Consider the following 22,554-nt stretch of genomic DNA (forward strand, 5'->3'; position numbering starts at 1 on the left):
CTTCTTCTTCTAATGGTTTCCGGCAGGCTGTACACTAAAAACAGCGTAATGCTGCCCTCTTCTGTTCACTTAGAGTCACTCCATTTTAGATTCTCAAATAGAGGTTGGAAGATTGAAGATACCTCACGACTGCCTCATCTATTAAAATCGACTCTGTTCTTGGTGCAAATATTGACTTTATTGAAAACACTGTCAGCCCAAGAGTTGAAAGTTCTTTAAATAACGTTCCCCTTTCAACAGAATAACATCCACAGGCCAATAGAACATGGGAAATAGTCTCAAGTTGACCACACTGACATAATCCATCCGGATGTTTGCCTATTCGATTTAAATATGCGGCTAGTCCACAATGCCCCAGTCTTAATCTGGTTATCTTAACTTGATTTGATCGGCAAGTTGCCCACAGGAGTCTAGTGCCCTGCACACAAGGTTGACACTTAAAATAATGCCTCCCTCTAGACTCATTCTCCCACTCCCTTTGCCATTGCTGATACACAGTAGTACGGAGTTCTTTTTCTTGTCCTTCTTTTAGAATTTCCGGAGCATATTGCTGCCCTCCACAGGTCTTGTTTTTCCCCACATGTAATCCATAGTATCTGTCTTCAATTTACCCTTTGCTACTCCAGTTCTGTGCCTTGTGTTTAACTATATGCTCGCAATGAGCACTAGACTGGACACTCATCGCTCTTCCATGTAATAATTCCCCTATTTACAGTATTTCCACCCTAAACTTTTAATTCCCAGGATTTTTTCTGCGACTTTATGATGTTTTTGATCTTTTCAGTTTTCTTTTCAGGTTGAGCTGAACAGTTTATTACATCTACCATAAATAGAACGAAATTGTTCTTACCCACAATTAATGTTTCTTCCTTTATATGTTACCTTAGCCTTCCTCTACTTTCCTCACTGTTTTACTTGTAAGTTTTCCTCTTATTTTTCGAACAGCTTTGGCGTAGCTCAAGCTCTCATTTCGTTGGACCTTCTGAACCTCTGCTTCTCTTTTACTGACTTCACTTCCTCCATAAGCTGTGCTATGCTCTCCACCACAGTTAACAAACTTTGGTTTTACTCCATCCTCACATATTCCGTTTCCGGTGAGGGTTGGACTCCGCCAGGGCTGCCCTTTGTCACCGATTCTGTTCATAACTTTTATGGACAGAATTTCAAGGCGCAGTCAGGGCGTTGAGGGGGTCCGGTTCGGGGGCCTCAGTATTGCATCACTGCTTTTTGCAGATGATGTGGTCCTGTTGGCTCCAACATACCGTGACCTTCAACTCTCACTGGATCGGTTCGCAGCCGAGTGTGAAGCGGCCGGAATGAGAATCAGCACCTCCAAATCCGAGTCCATGGTTCTCGACCGGAAAAAGGTGGAGTGCCTTCTCCGGGTTGGAGATGAGGTTCTGCCCCAGGTGGAGGAGTTCAAGTACCTCGGGGTCTTGTTCACGAGTGAGGGAAGGATGGAGCGAGAGATCGACAGGCGGATTGGTGCGGCGTCTGCAGTGATGCAGAGTCTGCACCAGTCCGTCATTGTAAAAAGGGAGCTGAGCCAAAAAGCGAAGCTCTCTATTTACAGGTCGGTCTACGTTCCAACCCTCACCTATGGTCATGAACTTTGGGTCATGACCGAAAGAACAAGATCACGGGTACAAGCGGCCGAAATGAGTTTCCTCCGTAGGGTGGCTGGGCTCTCCCTTAGAGATAGGGTGAGAAGCTCAGTCATTCGGGAGGGGCTCAAAGTAGAGTCGCTGCTCCTCCGCATCGAGAAGAGCCAGATGAGGTGGCTCGGGCACCTAATTAGGATGCCCCCTGAACGCCTCCCTAGTGAGGCCTCCCTAGTGAGGCGTTCAGGGCACGTCCCGCCGGAAGGAGGCCCCGGGGAAGACCCAGGACACGCTGGAGAGACTATGTCTCTCGGCTGGCCTGGGAACGTCTCGGGGTCCCCCCGGAAGAGCTGGAGGAAGTGGCCGGGGAGAGGGAAGTCTGGGCCTCCCTACTGAGGATGCTGCCCCCGCGACCCGGAAACGGCTAAGCGGGAGAAGATGGATGGATGGATGGATGGATGAATTCAATATTTTATTTTTTTTTTAAAAATTGTACATTTTGACAAACCTTTAATTTTATACAGATGCCTTTGTGGAAAATAAATTAAGTTCCAACTGTGCAAGATTGGTCTCTTCCTAGTTTACGTTCATACATGAGATATTTACTGTATGCAAGGGAACCATGGTAAGATTTATTACTAAAAATATACGTGGGGTGAAAGTAACTAGTAAATTTTACGTTGAGTACTATTTAATTTAGCTACTTTTTACTTGTACCTAAGTATTTTATCTATGACTTACTTTGAGTAGGATATATTAATAGTCTTTACACCTCTGACTAAAACCATGATAAAGCTGTTATTAAGTCAGTGATACTCTCCATGTGGCTCTTTATGCATGTCTTAATTTTAATTGTTTTTCCTCCAGAAAACCTTAAAAGGGGGAACTTTTTAACCCCTTTTTACCTTTGTCTTTGGCCATTTTGCATCTTCCTTTGTCCCATTTTTTGCCCCTTTTCAGAAAAATGTGCCATCTTTTTTGTTTTGTTTTTTCAGATTTTAGCTTCTTTTTGCCGATAAATGTCCCTTTTTTTCTCAATTTTGTTCACATTTTTTGACACTTTTATCCATTTTTTGTCGATTATTTAACAATTTTTACCCCCACTTTTCATCCAAACAAGCTACCAATTGCCTGATAAATAATACTTGTTTCCTTTTTGTTCCACATTTTTGCCCTTTTTCACTAGTGTTTGCTACATTTTGCTATTTAAGCTGCCTTTTGCCATTACATATCACTTGTTTCCGTTAAGCTAATTACGTTGAATATACACATCCATCAAAGAAGTCACAAAATAATCTGGACAATGTTAAAAGCAGTTACCAAATTGTAAACAAATTATTGGAGTAGAAAAAGGTCAACATTATTTAATTAGTGAGGAAAAAATAAATAAAATTACAACAGCTTACAAAAAAGAAAGTGACTGAGTTTTACTGGGGCCCTGTGTGTATAGGTGATTTTTCCTAAGGGTTTTTGCATTGACACCTGTATATATTAATCATCATCATATATAAATGCTGAAGAATAAGGACTTCTGAATATAACATGAAAAATAAATACTCGACATTTAACTGCAATTTGTAATTGCAGTTCTAAAAAAACACCAGAAGATGGCGCACTTACACTTGTGGGTGTTTCTAGAAAGCGCATGGTCCAACATAACCTTATGTGGAGGTCTCATACAAATACCATAGTTGACATAACAGGACAAATAGAGCAATGGCACAAACTACTACAGTATCAGTGAGCTCAATCTACATTTAGTGTCACACAGCCATAAAAGATTATATGAATCACGCTTGTTTTAATTGAAAAAAACTATTTCATGTTTTTAATATTTTGTATGGACCTGTATGTAAAATTAAAAAAATAAAATAAAAACACAATCACACTCGATGACAACTTGAATTGAGTTTATAGTACAACATAAAATAAAATAAAATAAAATAAAACAGTTTCTGATGTAACCCCCACCTACAGTATATCAGAATCAGATATACTTTATGTATCCCAGGGGGAAATTGCTTCTTTTTGAGTATATCGAATGAAAAGAAGAAACACTAAGACTTATAAAATGAAATGAAATGAAATTAAATTAAATACAATAAAATAAAAACGTTCATAATTAAATAAAAGACTGTTAATTAAATATTGGTTGAACACAAGTGCACACCTCCAGGAAAATAAAATACAAATGTACAATATACAAATATAATACAGATAAATACAAGAGTAGTTCATTGAGTAAACTATAGTACGCGGTTCACACGCAGTCACAATGATTTAGTTAAATAGCACTGGTGATAAATTAATCTTATTGTGTTAAATCTATTTTCCACAAGTGCATTCTTTGTCCATGCTTGTTTACATCGAGTGCGGCATGAGGACATGCGCCATTCATCCCAAACGTAGGGGGCGTGGTCAACACTCCCACTAACTGAGTTGAAACACCTTTTTTTTTTTTTTTGCGTCTGTGAGCGAACTCCGCCCACCCTCTCTGATTGGCCAGAGACTAACCTCAGCTCCCACCTTACGTTTTTTTATTTTTTTTCCCAACTTTCAGATGAGAAACGCCCCCTTTAGAGGACCGGGAAAGTCACTTTAAAAGTGGAAACGCACGCCGTCGGGAACCAGTCACCTCAGCTTGGTTAAAGGTGGAGATCGGGACGCATGTTACTGTAGTCTACCTCAGATTTAGTATTTAAGTATTAGTACAGGATAGCCGTCAGTGCACGCCACAAAACCTCTCCATCATCCCCGAGTGTGAGATTTTCTGTCATTTTAATCTAAGCTGAGACATCTTTTGGAAACTGCTGAGTGTGCACAGTTGCGGATATGGTTGTGGATAAAAGCCGGGCGTCAAATGAGGGTAAAACCCCAAATAGTGCCGAAGATGAATGCACCCTCCCGGCTTCACTATGCAGTCCTGCCGCAGACATCCTTAATAACTTTTACCACACCAAACGGGTGGGAAACTACCTGATCGGGAGGAAACTGGGAGAAGGATCCTTCGCCAAAGTTAGAGAAGGTCTCCATGCTTTAACCGGAGAAAAGGTAAGACACCCGCAACACCGCAAAAATATCATATTATTTACATTGTGTGTGTTTTTTTTTTTTTTTGTTTTTTTTTTGGTCAGTCTGTTTTTGTATTGTTAATTCAATTGAATGAGGCTGTATCTGTGTTGACCAATTTTTGTATTTTTTTTTTGTATTTTTTATTTTTTTACAATGTGGTATATAATTGGAACACAATTAATTGTTTAAAAAATAAACTTTTAACAAGTATTTTTACTTCTGTGATCTTGAAATTGACATTTTGATTCATAAATCAAAAACAAAACAAAGTAACAATATTCTCAAAAGTGTACACATTTCACATGAAAGCACTCTATTTTGTTGAGATGTTGTTTTGTTCGTAAAATAGTCAATAAATGCACATATTTTCTTAATGTAATTGTAGTTCTGAAACAAAGGGAATACACCTATAATAGATCTGTTTTTATTCAAGTTGTATGTGGATGTATTTAGGTTGCATCAGGTCAAGCAAGTGTCGTTTCAAATTTTAATGTCAATTTTCTGTCAGTCAAACAAAAAAAAAAAAATCAATCAACCATTTTAGTTGTGAAACATCTCTTGTGATCAGCTGTTTTTGTAGTTGATATCCTCAGCATTAGCTCATTGGGCTGCAGCTGTTTGATCCATAGGCACAGTGCAGACAGCAATGCTGCTTCAATGGCAATATTTACCTAATGTGTTAGTGTTTGTGTGTGTGTGTGAGAGAGAGAGAGAGAGAGAGAGAGGAAAGGAAACACTGTGAGTTGAATGATGAGCTGTGAGCTGTGCACCATATGAACCTTTGTTTGCTTGAGGTGGTGAGCTCACCGCCTCCTCACCATCCCTGTGGTATGCATTCAGCTGATAGGGATAGGGACAGGGGCAGAAATTGGTGGATTGCTGCTTACATGCACTCATGTGGTTGATAAATAGACTTAACTTCATTACTATTCATCGGACAGTGCATTGCTTTGATATGGGCAATTGTTGGCCACTGGTTGCCTTTATCTTCTCAGGTTGTGTACCTTTGTGCATATGTGAAATATTTATTTTCTACTTTTTTTTAACATCAGTTAATTTAATCATGTACAGACAATAAAGGTACCGTATTTTCTACATATCTTTGTGTCAATCTTTATTACTGCTAAATGTCAGACTATATAATTAAGTTGATGCTTATGTCACAGGAATGAGGTTTGATCACAATTCAGGGGATTTGAAAATTAAAACACTCTCCGATCAATTGCCGTCTGTCATCACTGTCTTTGTTGAGGCTGATGCAAACACTGGCAATCTCACAACCATGCTCTCTCGCGCTCGCTCTCTCATTCTCTCTCTCTCATTCACTTGAATACACCCAACAGGCACTGAGAGGATAAAGGGCATTGAGTGTATTCAGGCAAAAGGGTAATAGGAATTGACAATAGAAGCGGGGGGGGGGGGGGGGGGTTTAAAATTCCCAGAAATGTAATGTAAAAGTAGGGTGTGGGTGGAGGCGTGGCGTGTGGGTTCAAAAGCAGAGGGTAAAAATGGTGAGTTGGGGTGATAAGGTAGTCAATTCAGGGGGCTGGTGAGGTCATGTGCTTGTTTTTGACGTCTGTAACCCACTTTCCCCTCCATACTCGCCATTCCCCCCCTTTGCCATGTCTGAGGGGTGCCTGAAAAACAACTGAATCCCCCCTACAAGCCCCCTGGCAGGGTGGGCACAACCCTCCCCCCTTGTACCCCACCCATCCCCATATAGACTGAGTTACTGTAAATGCGGTGTCCCATCCCCCCATGCATTCCCCACACCCCATTACATCCTTCATCCCTTCAGTCGTAAACATGAGCCATCTATCAGCGGCGTGCCCTCGCACACACATGAACACATGCAGCCAGGTTTAATTAGTATCCATAAAAAGGGTTGTGGAGGTGAATGAATTAATATCAGAGCCTAGAGGAGAATTGTAAAAAGGAAAGACAAGCTGAAGGGCAGAAGAAAAGGAAGACACACACATACAACCACTTTCATTTTGCTTAATGGAGATGGTGATTAGTTGCACTTGTCATGCCTTTCCATGTCTGTGGACTCTCCTTGGGATGATTTGCTATGTATGGTGGCCATGCTCTTGAACCTAGTCTAGACAGTGTGCAAGGAGACATGAGTGAGCAGTGAAATAAAATAGATGGATGTGTTATTGAATGTAATTATCTACAAAGAGAAGCAAAGTGTTTGTCATTGAATGAAAGGACATGTCCTGTTGCTTCCACGTGGAAAGAAGATACTGAGACGAGAACGTCTCTAAGAGAAACAATGACCCCTTTAGCCTTTCAGATCAGTTTTAGAACATTATCAGTTCTATTGTAATTGAGGTCACTTGAAGCTTCTTAAGTGTTTACCTCCATCTAAACTGTGGGGCAAATGGGGATATAAAGATGCCCATTTGGCTTTGACGCCTGCCCAATAGGGTGACATTGGTTTTCTTCTTCTTCTTGATGGTTCACTAACTCCAGAAGCTCACACCCCTCCTCCCTTAGCAGCCTCGGGCTTGTCCCACACTGGGAACAGCTGTGGGGAGGAGGTCAGTGTCGAGTTATGCACCCTGCAATGGAGATTGAGTCGCTATCACCTGTTACGCAGGAACTCAGTTAAATTCTTTAGTTGGGGTGCAGCAGTGCTCTGATACTGTATTCTCTAATATTAGTCATCTTGGTATGTCAGAATGCCAACTTTAGCCCACAAGTTGGTGCCTAATTAATTCTTAATTCTAATTCTTGTATTTCTTCAGGTAGCCGTAAAGGTAATTGACAAGCGAAAGGCCAAGAAGGACTCATATGTTACCAAGAACCTGAGGAGAGAGGGTAAGATCCAGCAGATGATCCGTCACCCCAACATCACGCAGCTTCTGGACATCTTAGAGACGGAGAACAGCTACTATCTAGTGATGGAGCTGTGTCCCGGTGGGAACCTCTTGAACCGCATCTATGACAAGAAACGCCTGGACGAACGAGAGACCCAGAAATACATTCGGCAGCTGGTGCTGGCCATTGAGCACCTGCACAGGGCGGGCGTGGTACACAGGTACATCAATTAAAAAAAAAAAAAAAACTTTTATTCATTAATCTTTTAGGTACATTACTTGTCGTCAAGCATTTAAAACCCGGAAGGGCTTTGTGTTTATAAATGGGTTCAAGCTGACCCGAAGATCTCATGAGTCAGATATGATCCTCTTTCTCTTAGTGTGGGTTAAGTCCTTCCGCACATCACTAATAATCCTTCAAAACAGAACTCTCTGTATGATAATGTCAGTGTTTTTAAGAGGTTTTTTTCTCATTGGGGTTGACTATTAATGTTTAGAGTAATCTAAGTAAGAAATGCTAACAAGGTTAGGGACTTCAATAGTCCCCTTTCTTGGAATATGAAAAGATTTCAAATGGAATACCTAGGAAGTAGTTTTCCTTTATTGTGAGATGCCCTATGTAGATAACTTAGTAATAGTTTTTTGGGAGTGGGAGTGTATTGTCAGGAAGACAATAAAGCCTGACAATCTGCATGACCCACTTTGGGAGGATAATGTGGGTATAAGTTCTTGTTGACCTCACCTTTGCATTGTATGTTGATGACAGCTTAGATAAGTTATCTAGTATAGAAACCACCTACACAGAAACTGACATTTATTTTGTGTCTTGGTCTCACAGAGATTTGAAGATAGAAAACCTCCTATTGGATGAGCAGGACAACATAAAGCTCATAGGTAACCTTTCATTTTTACTCACTTGCATGTAATCATTTTGTATATGTACTAAATCTATTTTAGTCTATTTTATTGGTAATAAATATAGAATATAACAAACATACTGACATTTTTTTCTGTTCTGTCACTTAGATTTTGGCCTAAGCAACTGCGCTGGTATCCTTGGATACTCAGACCCTTTCAGCACCCAGTGTGGAAGTCCAGCCTATGCTGCTCCTGAGCTGCTCTCCAGGAAAAAATATGGTCCAAAAGTAGATATCTGGTCCATGTGAGTCTCAGTTTCTTCATACAAATGTATGCCAGCATGTGTATAACAAATAAAAGTGCATTATGAGCTAATTAAATGATCATCTTGCCTTCCAGTGGCGTGAACATGTATGCCATGTTAACTGGGAGTCTCCCGTTCAGCGTGGAACCTTTCAGCCTGCGAGCCTTGCATCAGAAGATGGTGGACAAAGAGATGAGGCCACTACCTCCCTCACTATCTACAGGTAAGGCTGCTCCGGTCCCGTAGAATGCATAAATTTGTAGTGTCATTATGGCACATGAGATTTGTGCCACTATTTGCATAACTAGGTGCTTAGCTAAGAGGTAATCAAAATCACCTTGACATTCATTTTTGACACTGTAATAAATCAAAATCTGGTAAGATGTTATGTCTCTAACATGCTCAGCCAAATTGGCTACAAGGACTATACGTGTGTGTCTGTTGGGAGACTCGCCAGCACAAGCAGGGCATAACTAAGAAAGGTATAATTACCTCATTGTAAATTGTGGAGCTCAAACCTCCGTAGTCCCCATTGCACAAACAGAAGCTATAATAATAAAAATAAATCATAAGGACGTTGGGCACTGGATCAAAACATGCGATTGTAAAACATGCATTAGCCTGTTGTGTTTTTCCTTTGCATGTGAGTGAGAAAAGTAGCACCTTATAAACGTTTACTCTTCCTTTCCTGTTCCTAGCTGGCATCTGCCTTCTGAAGAAACTTCTTGAGCCCAACCCAAACAAGCGTCCAAATATCCATCAGGTGATGGCGGACTCATGGCTGCAACTGGCCAACAAGAACACAGGGGCACCGATCCTCAACAGGTAGCCACAAACTAAACTAAAAAGGTGTAAAACATTCACTCTAATAATTTTGAGTTTTTAGAATTTGGAATAATACTTTTTTTCTATGTCTCAAGGATTCATATAGAAGAAATAAACCCCACAGTGTTGCAACACATGACAGAGAAACTGGACTACAAGCACAGTGAAGTCCTAAGTGCTGTCCTCACCAATCGGGCCTGCCACACTCTGGCTGTCTACTTCCTTCTGAAGAAAAAAATGAAGAGACTTTCCAAGCAATACAGGGTGAGTCATCACTTTGGCGTTTTACAATTAAAAGTGTCACATGCCCTTAGGTGACATTTACTTGGAAAACAATAAAGCCTCGGGTGAATTATTTAGTAACAGATTCTGTGATGCGTTTACTCAGGAAATGCAGTTCCAAGAAAAAGAGAAGGGAGAAAAGCAAAAGAATGAATACTTTCAAACTCAGTGGAGGAAACATGTCGATAAGCTCACCATCCCCCCGAAACAGACTCCTGTCTACCTGGCTGTAAGCAAAGGACCAAACAAGGAGAAGAAACACAAAACAGGTGAGAGTTCAAAGCCTGTACTTTGAACCATTCATAGCCAATGTGTGTTTTTTGCCAAAATGTGACGGGTTTCTGTTTCATGTACCTTTATTCATACAGGGTATGAGCACGCATGTTCATGTACCACAACGACCTGTTTTATTCGCATGTAGTTTCCTAGTCTACCATCTATCCGTTCATCCTTCATCCATCCATCCATCCATCCACCTTCCAATCAATCAATCCATGTGAGAGGAAAGATTCTGGACAACAAGCCTGTCAATTGTGGGGCAAAGACACAAATGTTCATATTTATCTAAAATAACCAATGTACTGTGTAAATGTATAATATGTTTAAATTACCAGAGATTAATAAAATAAAACAGTACCTGTTTTTCTCTTCTTTTTTCTCTTACTTGGATAATGATTTTAGATGGTTTTTCGAGATAAAACATTGCTCTACTCTGAAACATAGATATACTGTTATCACTACACGTTGGATACTCTGTATGTGAGCAAAGATCGACAGTAAGCCAAACTCCATTTTTGTGAGCCGGGAAGCTGAGCGTCTTGCTCCTTTTATTACAGACAGCTTCAAGTTTTGCAGACTTGTAAAAAATGACGAGTGAAACTGAAATAACAAATAATATATATATTAGCATCTTGCTGCGTAAATAAATGCAAAAAAAGGCTTAGCCTCACACAAAGGCTAACTAGTGCTTTTTCACAATCTTTTCATATGCTAATTAGAAAAGACAGACAGAATACAGCTTCTGCTACCCATTTGCTTTGCAACAACATGCTGTGCCTTCAAAATAAAATACAGATGAACCAATGCTGACTAGAAATTATTTTAACCGTTTATGGATTAATATTACAGATGAATTATGACATTTTAATGACTACACTTTTTAAATACACCTTTACTATGGGCGGAACACTCCTCGCCTGGCATTACTGATGTCACTAACATCTTTTATCAGTTTTGTCGGCTTCCAAGAGCATAACAACATCTGAGATAGGACGCAAGTTAGTCTTTGAAACACAGATGATGTCTTCACTTCGATTGTCCTGACTATTCCATTGCTGCGCGGAAAGGTTGATGTGATGCTAGCCATTGTATATTTGTTTCTGGGTGCTTGATTTTGTTTCAACAGCATAACGTCTCCTTGCTGGAGGTTAAGGTGTGTTGTATGCCACTTATGCCTTGATTGGAAGGTGTTGAGATATTCGTTTCTCCAGCAGCTCCAGAATTTGTTTGCAAGTGTCTGCACTTGTTTTCACTGGCTTTTGAGCTTGTTTTTTCCGCAAAATTCTCTCGGCGGAGGAGGAGCGTGTGGTTTTTGGGTGAAAATCATTGCAGGACATAGTAGGAATGGTGAGGAAGGATCTGCAGAGATTGGAACTAACGGCCTTGCATTGATTATAGACGACACCTCAGCCATTAGTGTACAAAGCACTTCATGTGTCAGATGCGTGTGCTTGTTTTGCAGGAGTCCAGTATTCTGCAAGTTACTCTAATCATCCTTTCTCAAACACCCCCCATGTGTGATGCATGTAGGGGATTGAGCGTTCATGTGCAACCATTGGCATGAAGATAGTTGACATTGTTGGGAGGGTTCTTGTTTGGTTGTGCCATGTCTAGCTCCACGCTAGCTGCAATGAAATTAGTACCTCTTGTCAGATCACAGTTGCTTTGCTGGGCCTCGTATTTGCAAAGAATCTGCATATTGCATTTATGCAGCTGCAAGTGTCTATAGACTCAATGACTTCAATATATACGCCTCTTGTGGTCATACACGTAAAAAGTATTGCCCACCTTTTGCTTTGTGCTGCACCGCCTCAAGTACACTGAGTCACTACTGACCATGGGCCGAACACGTCTAATCCAACATATGAAAATGGAGGGCACGTTTGAAGGTTCTCGGATGGGAGGTCTGCCATTTTCTGAATCTCCAATTTCCCTCTGAGCTTCCTGCACATTACACAATGGTGGATGATGGACGAGACCAGTCTTTTGCAACCTATGATCCAGAGTCCAGCTTGTCTAATTGCACTTTCTGTGAACTCCCTCCCTTGATGCGCGACTTTTGCATGATAGTGTCGGACAAGCAGTTTGGTCACGTGATGCTTGCTTGGGAGAATGAATGGATTTTTGGATGCTGTGTTCAATGAAACATGTTTGAGGTGACCTCCAACTTTGATGAGGCCTTCACTCAGAAAGGGATCGAGAGCAACCATTGGACTCCAGCTGTGGACAGTTTGATTGTCATTGAGAGTGGCATGCTCGTTATGAAAAGCGTCCCTTGAACATACTGAAGAATGAGGCTACTGCTGGCAACCTGTTCCTCTGGGGTGCAAGGCTTGCTACACTGATGCCAGCCTCTCCATGAGTGTTTTGTTGAGTTGTTTTATGATTTAGGAGTGCAAAGGCATGTACCAGTGAAGCGTTCTGGCGAGAGTCAATTTTTCTGAATGTTTGTCACGAAAGTAACAACTTGTCTGATTTCAGTGTCTACTTCAGGCTTGATCAACTTGAAGGGTTCGTGTGTTTCAAGTTCAAGTAGTTTGTAAAGAAAATCTGTGGTTTAAGGGACTCTATTTTTCTATGGACTATTTTTTTGCTAAGCAATTTGAGATGACTTTGTTGTAATTTGCGCTATATAAATAAAGTTGAATTGAAATTAATTGAATAGTGTCCATGAGTTGTGATGCAGGTATTGACCTGGTAGCGAGATTGGCTGGGTTTTGCTCTAATCAATCAATCAATCTTTTATTTGTAGAGCGCCAAATCATAACCAATGGTATCTCAAGACACTTTACAGTAGAGCAGTCTTAAGGACGGACTCTTCATTTTATGGATGCACACATATGCATATATACGTATATACACATACATATGTATCCCACACCCAACATGAATTCATCATGGCGGCAAGGAAAACCTTCTGTTAAGCAGCAGGAACCTTGTGTGGATCCCATTCCTATGATGAACAGCCATCCACGTTATGCTGTGTTGGGTGTGTGCAGAGGAAAGGGTGGAGACAGAGTTGTTGTGACTCTGTAACTCCACACCGAGGATCCCACGGACCTGCAAGACAAAAGCCAGAAGGAGTACAGGAGCAAACACACAAGGGAAGAAGCAGACATAGAGGGAGTGTTTGAGAGAGGAATGGGACCCTCTCCGGTCCCTTTCTAACCTAAATGACCTCTCTCTTAACGCCCTCTCCAACCTCTCTCCAACCGAGCATGCCAGACCCCCCCACCGACAGTCTATGCCTATTGCATCTTAACTATGAGCTATGAGCTGGTTCCTAACTAAAAGCTTTACCAAAGAGGAATGTTTTGAGCCTAACCTTAAAGGTAGAGAGGGTGTCTGCCCCCCAAACCATGGTTGGTAGATGGTTCCAGAGAAGTGGGGCCTGATAACTGAAAGCTCTTCCTCCTATACTACTTTTAGAGACAAATGGAACAACGAGTAGTCCAGCATTTTGAGAGCGTAGTGTTCTGGGGGGATTGTATGGCACTACAAGCTCCTTGAGATAGACTGGTGCCTGTCCATTTAGGGCTTTATAAGTGAGAAGAAGAATCTTGAATTCTATTCTATATTTTATGCAGAGAGGCTAATACAGGAGTAATGTGATCTCTTCTCCTAGTTTTAGTCAGTACACGTGCTGCAGCATTTTGAACCAGCTGAAGTGTCTTAAGCGACTTGCTCGGGCAGCCTACTAAAAGAGAATTACAATAATCCAGTCGAGAGGTAACAAAAGCATGGACTAGCTTTTCGGCGTCGCCCTGAGACAGGATAGATCTGATTTTAGCAATGTTACGGAGATGAAAGAAGGCAGTTCTTGAAGTTTGTTTTATGTGAGAGTTGAAGGATAAATCCTGATCAAATAGAACCCCAAGGTTTCTAACAGTTGTGCTTCGTGCCAGAGTAATGCCATTTAGGGCAGTTAGGCTAGCATAGGTTTCTCTAAGGTGTCGTGGGCCCAGTACAATGACCTCAGTCTTGTCTGAGTTAAGAAGAAGAAAATTTTGGTCCATCCAGGCCCTAATGTCCTTTAGACAGGCCTCAAGTTTAGATGATTTGTCTCACCTGGCTTCATTGATACATACAGTTGGGTATCATCAGCATAGCAGTGAAAGTTAACAGAGTATTTTCTCATAACATTACCAAGGGGGATCATATAGATACAGAAGAGGATTGGACCTAGCACAGAGCCCTGAGGAACCCCGTAGCTTACTTTAGTGTACACAGAAGACTTATTATTCACGTGTACAAACTGGTACCTATCAGATAGGTAGGACTTACACCAGTTTAGGGCAGTCCCTGTGATTCCAAGTAATTCCTCTAATCTCTCTAGTAGAATATAGTGATCTATAGTGTCAAAAGCTGCACTAAGATCTAATAAAACCAGCACTGAGAGTCGTCCTTCATCTGAAGCCTAGAGTAGATCATTAGTTACTTTAACTACAGCAGTCTCTGTGCTGTGTTGAGCTCTAAAACCTGACTGGAAGTCCTCGAACAGGTTGTTGTTTTGAAGGAAGTCACAGAGCTGAGCCGCCACAACTTTCTCAAGAACCTTTGAAATAAAAGGAAGATTAGATATACATGTAGATCGACTATGTCGTAAGGCTGTCATGTATTTACTATGGCTTTCTTGCCAGAGTATTCGTGACTTCTCTGTTTTATTGGAGCGCCACATTCTCTCTAATTTACGGGTTGTTTGTTTGAGTGTGTGAGTTTCAGAGCTAAACCACGGAGCTTTCCTCTGACGTTTAATAGTTTTTTCCCTCAATGGGGCAATTGAGTCCAAGGTGGATTTTAGTAGACTAGCAGAGCTATCGACAAGCAGATCCAGTTGAGAGGGGTTATAATTAATGTCATAGTTATTTATTGGATGGTGCACTGAGTTTAAGGCAGCAGGAATGGCCTCTTTAAATTTAGCCACAGCACTATTGGACAGATTTCTACTCGTAACTATTTTATTGCACAGTGCGAGATCCTCTAGGATAATGTTAAAAGATATTAAAAAGTGATCTGATAGAAGATTTTCAGGGTAGACTTTTAGTTAATTAATATCAAGGCCATTTGTTAGAACAAGATCAAGAGTATGATTTAAACAATGAGTAGCTTCATTAATAGTTTGAAAAAAGCCAACTGAGTCTATTAGGGACATAAAGGCTGAGCTCAGGCTATCACTATCTTTGTCAACATGGATATTAAAATCTCCTACTATCAGTATTTTATCAGAACTGAGGACTAAGTTTGATATAAACTCAGAGAATTCTAATAGAAATTCAGAATAAGGGCCTGGAGGACGGTAAATTATCACAAAAAAGACTGGCTGGCAGGTTTTTCATTCGGTATGAGATAAATTTAGAGGCTTTCAAGGGAAGTGTAACTGGCCTTTGGTTTAGGATAGATTAGGAGAGAGGAATGATAAATAGCTGCTACACCACCTCCACAGCCTATGTCTCGTGGCATATGAGTATTTAAATGACTGGGAGGAGTGGCTTCATTTAAACTAACATATTCATCTTGATACAGCCATGTTTCAGTTAAACAGAATAAATCAAAGTTATTTTCTGAGATAAGGTCATTTACTAGTAGAGATTTGGATCTCAGTGATCTAATATTTAATAGAGCACATCTAATGGTTTTATGTTTTGGTGTTTCTAGATTTGAGATTTTAATTTTTTTCAGATTTTTATAATTGATACCAGTGATGACATGCGGCTATACATGTCATCACTGGTCAGATTTGGTAATGTGACGTAGTGCCACTGTTCAGGAGATGTGGACTGACGTATACAATGAACGCGGTTATGTACATTGATATAGAAGCGCCTGGAATCATTGCAAATGTACCCAAGGACCACTTTACTATTGCAGTAGAAGTTGACAGCATGTGAGTTTTATAGACATCGACAGTTGCCGTATGAGCACCGAGGCACACTTCCCCCACGATTACCCAGCCTAGGTCCAGGCTCTGCAAAGAGAGCATTATGGGGTCTGTTGACTTGTCGCCGTGCTTTGTGGACTTGTATAATGTCTCTGCCTGGTAAAACTGCTATCTGAGAGTCTGGATCGTACTTGGGAATGAGAGGAGCGAGATGTTTCAAGTGGGTGTGAATTCAGGAGTAGGTATTTCCTCTCTGTTGAACACTATCTCATTACATTCAATGAGAGGGGGGAGGTCTAGACGTGGACCTCCACCTACTGGCTCAATTTGGAAACTCAATGCTTTTCTGCCAAGCAGTTCATTTAAACCGGCACACGTTCTCATATGGTAAGTGAGAGGGCTAACTTTGATCCCAAATAGCTCAAAGAATTCGGGACGGGCCAGTGAGCTATTACTCTGATTGTCCAGGATTACGTACATCTTAACGGAACATTGTGTGAAAATTCAAACAAGACATACTTTTGAGCAAGAACGTGGAATACAGCCTTCACCGCAAATCTCGGTGCACGGTGACGTTACCTCAGGTGGCGTATATTGTCTTGGGGCTTGTTCAAAAAAGTAACTGCGTTAGTAACTAAATTACTCTATATCAAAAGTAACTCATTACCAAGGAAAGTAACTATTTGCGTTACTATTAAAAAAAAAAAAAAAAGTTGCTCTATGTCAAAGAATTCACATTTTTTAGATGCGTGTGTCGTGAGGTGCTTCATTAAATTTGAGTTGCTTACAACAGATGTGGACAAAGTCTTCTCTCCTGGATATAATGAACACCACATACACGTTCTTGCCTTTGACCACAATTAATTTAAAGTAGTGTTTGTATCGTCACCTTAAAAATGTCAACTTTTCATCAGACTGCGCCACGCTCACCATCTCTGCTGCTTCATCCAATTTGTAGTGTGTGTGTGTGTCGGGTGTGCTGGCACGTCGCCGTAGCCAATCATAATCGCTCACCTTGTTTTTAACCCGCCTCTTCTTGCTGGCACATGTGTAAAAACGCTGGCTCTGATTGGCTACCATGAAACATGATGCCGCCTAAGCCAATCATAATCGCTCACCTTGTTTTTAACCCGCCTCCTCACAAGTCGAGTCAGAAGCCGGGGATGCCTTCGGATAACATTTTATTTAATCAATGCATGTAACGCACCGCATTTAACGTTCAGTAACGATAACGGCGTTGTAACGGCGTAAAAAGTAATTAGTTAGATTACCCCGTTACTGAAAAACAAACGCCGTTACCTAACACCGTTACTTTAAACGCCGTAATTCCTAACACTGATAATCATGATGCAGAAATCATATATTTTTGTTTGTAATTCGAAAATTTGTGTGCAGCCATTTATCTTGCAAGCTTAGCGGCAGTTTCTCGACTATGGGATTACACCACGGGGTGTGTCGAGGTCGGCAAGACCTGGGATATAAGCAGCAACCTGCAGCTCTAAGAGCAAATCTCCAAACTCCCTGAGTTTTACATTGTCTCTGTTTGTAAGGAGAGGGAAGTTGTCTAGTCTTTCAATAAGGCATTTTCTACTACCTCTGGTGTAGCATAACATTTGTCTAACCTATCCCAAGACAACTGGAGGGCAGCCTTTGGGTTAGTAAAGTAGATGGCTCTGATTCTTTTAACGTGCTCTGAGGACTCTTTACCGAGCCATTTGACTAGGAGGTCTAACTTCTGGCTGTATGTGAGGTTGACATCTTCGGTTGCATTCAGGAATAACGACTGCCATGCTCTAAAGTTTTCGGGGGTGTCATCAAACTTAAAGAGCCCTGTTGTGATTAACTCTCTGCGAGCGAGGAATCTAGCGAAGTCTGCCATAGGTGGGTCACTATTGTGGGAAGCGTAGTAACTGTTCGGTTTGGCATAATCTTTCATTGTGTCAGGAGCTTCATTTTTCACATACACTTTCTTGGAACAGAGGGATACTCTTAGTTCGAATTCAGGTGTTTTTTTTGCACCTGTGACTTTAGCTGAGTTTGATGTTGCACATACTCCAAGGTTCTCTGCTCGACAACTTCTGATGAAACTCTGCTCTTTACACTTTGTCTTTCACCTTGTTCAGCAGCTGCAGCAGCTTCTAGGACTTCTGCTTTTGCTTTAGCTGCAGCTGCTTCTTTCTCTATCTCTAGCATCTCTAAATACAATTCTAGCTTTGCTTGTTGTTTTTTTTTATTTCTAACTTTCTCTTACTGTATGAGGCTTTAGCATTTGTGGCTTCTGCAGAGGCTCATGCTAAGATGGCTGCTTCTAGTACGCTGGACCTAGAAGATTTGATGATTGAGTGTTTGGAGCTGGAGCTAGCTTTGGATGGTGCTTTGGCTCCGGAGATGGCCTTTTATTCTGCCTTCTCCTCTTGTTCATTGTCCATTGCTGTGTTGTGAGTTTTATCTTTCACCAACTGCTGATATGACTTTTCACTATACTGTTATCACTACACATTGGATACTGTGTATGTGAACGAAGATCAACAGTAAGCCAAACTCGATTTTCGTGAGCCAGGAAGCTGAGCGTCTTGCTCCTTTTATTACAGACAGCTTTAAGTTTTGCGGACTCTTAAAAAATGACGAGTGAAACTGAAATAACAAATAAGATATAAATAAGCATCTTGCTGCATAAATAAATGCAAAGAAAAAAGGCTTAGCTTCACAAAACAAACAAAAAATGATCTCTGAATTGACTCTTAAAACACTAATAAAGCTGCACAAACACATAACTTGCAGGCATTGCTTACGAAGGTGTAGATAAAGAGTTAACACACAGGAGGAGCAGGTTGGTCATTCACAAGGAGGCTTAATAGCACCATGTTGTTCTCCAACAGAATATAGCTTCTGCTACCCATAATGCTTTGCAACGACAGGCTGCGCCTTCAAACCAAAATACAGATGAACCAATGCTGACTGTGTAGAAACTATTTTAACATGTTAACCGTTTATGCATTAATATTACAGATGAATTATGACATTTTAATGATTACTCTTGTCAAATACACCTTTACTATGGGCGGAACAATAGAAGTCTATAGGTTGTTCTGCTGTCAACATGCCAAAAGGGGCTTGATACAGGTTAGGTGAGGTGCAAAAAGTCAAATGCATTCAAACAAGTTCCTTTGTGAAAGGAAAATAACATGCCATTTTTAATGAGTGAAAATTTCGCATTTTCTCCGCAGGTCTTTTGCGTGCCATAACTGGTGGCCATCGTAATTCCCCTCTGGCACCACCTGGAACAGTTGCTTCGTCTTCTATGGAATATCTGGAAATCCATCCTCTATTTCCCAACTCCCCACCACAACGAAGGCGTTTGGCCACGCTACCACAAGTCAACACAAGTCCAGAACACAACATTCCCGCGCCACCAGCCCCATCCCCAATAGGCATGCACTCATTTGGCTCGCTTGCCAAAGCTGAGCAAATGGAAGACACACCATCCACACCCTGGTACAAGCTGACCAATGGGACTCTGTCCCCACCCCGCCACGTCTCTGCCTTCCAACCCGACTCCTCTTACTTGAAAAAAGCCACCATTCCCAGTCCTCCTGTTCTTATTGTTAACCCACAGCCCAAGAAGAGTCTCTCCTCAGATTGGTGTGGTTCATCTGACACCAGTGGAAGCCCTCCAAGCACTGTGGGAAGCCCCCCCGGAAGCTCAGCTTTCAGTCCTCCAAAGTCTGCATTCAGTGCTCTCAACCCATGTTCGGCATTCAGTCCACCTTCCAACAGCAGCAATAGCAGTGACCCTGAGAGCCCAACTCATCGTAGCAAGTACCCCTCGATGGGAGTGGGACAGATCCTGAAGAAGAAGGTTCAATTGCAGCCGTTCTCTTTTCGACCACAGCAAGTCGTTGAAGAATTGGTGTCGCCTCCACCTTACCCGATGCAAACCCTCCTCTGTGCATCAGGTGCACTAAAAACTCTTTGTTGAGAAGTCAAGACAGCAGATGATAGACGGACTGAACATAAGGCCCCTTCCAAACATTTTTCATCAAGTTGGAGAGGTCTTCCGGAGCGGCCTTTTGACTGTCCCTTTATTGCAACTGTGCCACTTTTTTTTTAAAAGGAAATGAGATATTTAGAAAAAAACTACTATTGAAGGGACGAGATTATCTCCTCACTTCCTCGGTTATGTAATAAGTGGCGGTGACATTAAGAAGATGAGACTAAGCGCTGACACCTAAGCAATGACTAAACTTCACCCTGTCCTAGATATAGACACATGTATCATGCCACGTTAGTGTTGCAAACAAATGTACCCACACACAGTCCTAGAAACACACTAAACATTGTAATATAGATGGAGTAAGTGATACTCACATGTGTAATTTGTCCTGTAACTGGTTACTAATTGAGCAGAATACTGATTCCCACCAGCTAACAGATCCCAACATATACCCTGACCCTGGTTACATGTCTAAATGTTTTGTCTCTGTGGGAAACTTTGTATGATAGCCACTGACTTCCAGTCAGCTGGCACTATTGTATATCCTAAATGCTGACTGGATGGACTTGCTCACTGCACTATTCTTAAAACCAAAACTGATAGTAACAATAGTGTTTACCATCTCTTACCTCACTGCATTATTCTCACGTAAATGAAGAGGATCGGGCAGTTGTAACATGCAGTATTGTTGCATTCAAAGCCTTGATAGTAGCATAAGAGACAGACGTAAGTGAAACAAGTAGAGCCATTCTCTCACTTTTTTAATATATGAAATTTGTAAACTAACTTTTTGAGAATGACACGACCTCTTAAGAGCCACAGAAAAACTGTGAAATCTTTGTTACACCAGGTCAGACCTGTTTGTAGTGAGTTTTTTGGAATAAAAAAAGATGAAAAAAAAACCTGATGAAAACAACATCAAAAGCCTTATTTAACGAATAACCTCACCAAAGGCAGAGGGCTTGAAAGGGGGTTAAGAACTGCTTCTGAGCTCATGCCACACCTTTGAAAACAATTCACTTCCTTATGTCTTAAAGTTGTAATTTGTGCAATAGTCTTTAGTGTTACCTGCAATGCTGAGTATTTTCCAAGAGCTCGCAGTGTGAAATGTGAAACCTGTTTTAAAAAAAATCTGTTGTTCCTGTCGCTTCTTGGGAATTCTGAAATGACTTCCTCAAGATAAGGCTTCCAAGGAACTCTGAGTCTGTTAAAAACAAACTTGTTGAAATCCATCCTGTACAAATAAAAAATTGCATGAGTCAGACTTTACTGTTAAATTTTGCAATTGTTGTCTGTGTAACTTTTTTTTTCCTACGTGATACTGAGTTTGTTACACACTTGGGGGAGGGGGTTCTTTTTATAACATTTTATAATGGACGGATTTGTTTGACTGTCAAAGAGATTTCTATGCTGTATAAAGTATTTTAAATATTTATATTGAATCTCTGGTGTGTCTGGTTTCCTTCACAACTTACACTCATTACTTTTTTTTTAAAACAACAGAAACACAAACTAAAACAAATTTGTGTTCCTGCCAAGAGACATTGGCTGTGATCTGGATCAGTGATCCTGATTATGGTACTATGATCAGTCGCACTTTAAATGTTTGGAAAAAAAATTAAATCGCCATTATAAAACATACAGTAGGTCCAAATGTATGTACATCACAATTAAAAAATAAAAAAAATCAATGAAATACGTATTCAGGATGAAACTCGGTGTGGTAAATGAGATCGAGCCAACTGACATAAACGACTCAAATTTCACAAAGATCAATTATGAACTGAGATATGAATTGTAGAAGACAAGAGATAAGGATTTTTCAATTTTGATCTAGAATCAGTAGCTATATTGATCCTGATCCCCCTAAAAATTTAATTGAATCTTCCATGGCAGAATGGCAAAAATCTTGTCAAAATCTGTCAAGTACCATTGATGAACTCCTAATAAACAATGAAATAAATTAACACTGGTGAAAATATTTCCTCCTTGGTGAAGGTAATCAACATTTTAAGAATAATTGTATGGTAAAAAAAGTAATTCCACGACAATTAACCAAGTCGACTTCTGTTGATTTACTAGAAAGGCTGTAACTCATACCTGACCCTTGGAGGAGGATCACAACCTTTATGGGCCATTTGTCTCATACCACTATAGGTTTCCCACACGACACCTGTGTCATTGAGAAAGAGGAAAAACACAGAGAAACAGCTGAATGACTCAGAAATATACAAGTGACACACGCACGCACGCACGCACGCACGCACGCACGCACGCACGCACGCACGCACGCACGCACGCACGCACGCACGCACGCACGCACACACACACACACACACACACACACACACACACACACACACACACACACACACACGTCACTCAGTCACATTAAGGAAGAATGTGGTCATTATACAAGGTGGATTAAAAAATGAATAAAGGATTGTTTTATCCCGTTCTTCTGCTTGTTATTATCACATTATAAAAAAGTTTAAGAATAGCAGGAATTAGTGCTGGTCTCGAACGGTCTTGAGGGAAAATCCCGAGACGAGACCGAGAACTTTAACATTTGGTCTGGAGACCAAGACCGGTCTGGACTACTACAGCACTACAATAAGGTGTCATGTGTCCATGATTAT

The 22,554-nt window shown here is 40.9% G+C and overlaps 1 protein-coding gene across 1 annotated transcript; it reads left to right on the forward strand.

Annotated features, from left to right (window-relative positions):
* The first annotated feature begins 4,218 nt into the window (after window positions 1-4,218).
* hunk (hormonally up-regulated Neu-associated kinase) lies at window positions 4,219-21,357 on the forward strand. Its single transcript, XM_028467507.1, has 9 exons — window positions 4,219-4,652; window positions 7,424-7,716; window positions 8,334-8,389; window positions 8,522-8,657; window positions 8,753-8,880; window positions 9,356-9,482; window positions 9,578-9,746; window positions 9,871-10,033; window positions 19,149-21,357. Exons 1-9 carry the CDS (start codon window positions 4,434-4,436, stop codon window positions 19,898-19,900), a joined length of 2,043 nt encoding a protein of 680 aa, XP_028323308.1. The 5' UTR covers window positions 4,219-4,433; the 3' UTR covers window positions 19,901-21,357.
* The last annotated feature ends 1,197 nt before the right edge of the window (window positions 21,358-22,554 follow it).

Source organism: Gouania willdenowi, chromosome 14 (assembly GCF_900634775.1).
Source record: "Gouania willdenowi chromosome 14, fGouWil2.1, whole genome shotgun sequence".
In the NCBI taxonomy this organism is placed as follows: Eukaryota; Metazoa; Chordata; class Actinopteri; order Blenniiformes; family Gobiesocidae; genus Gouania; species Gouania willdenowi.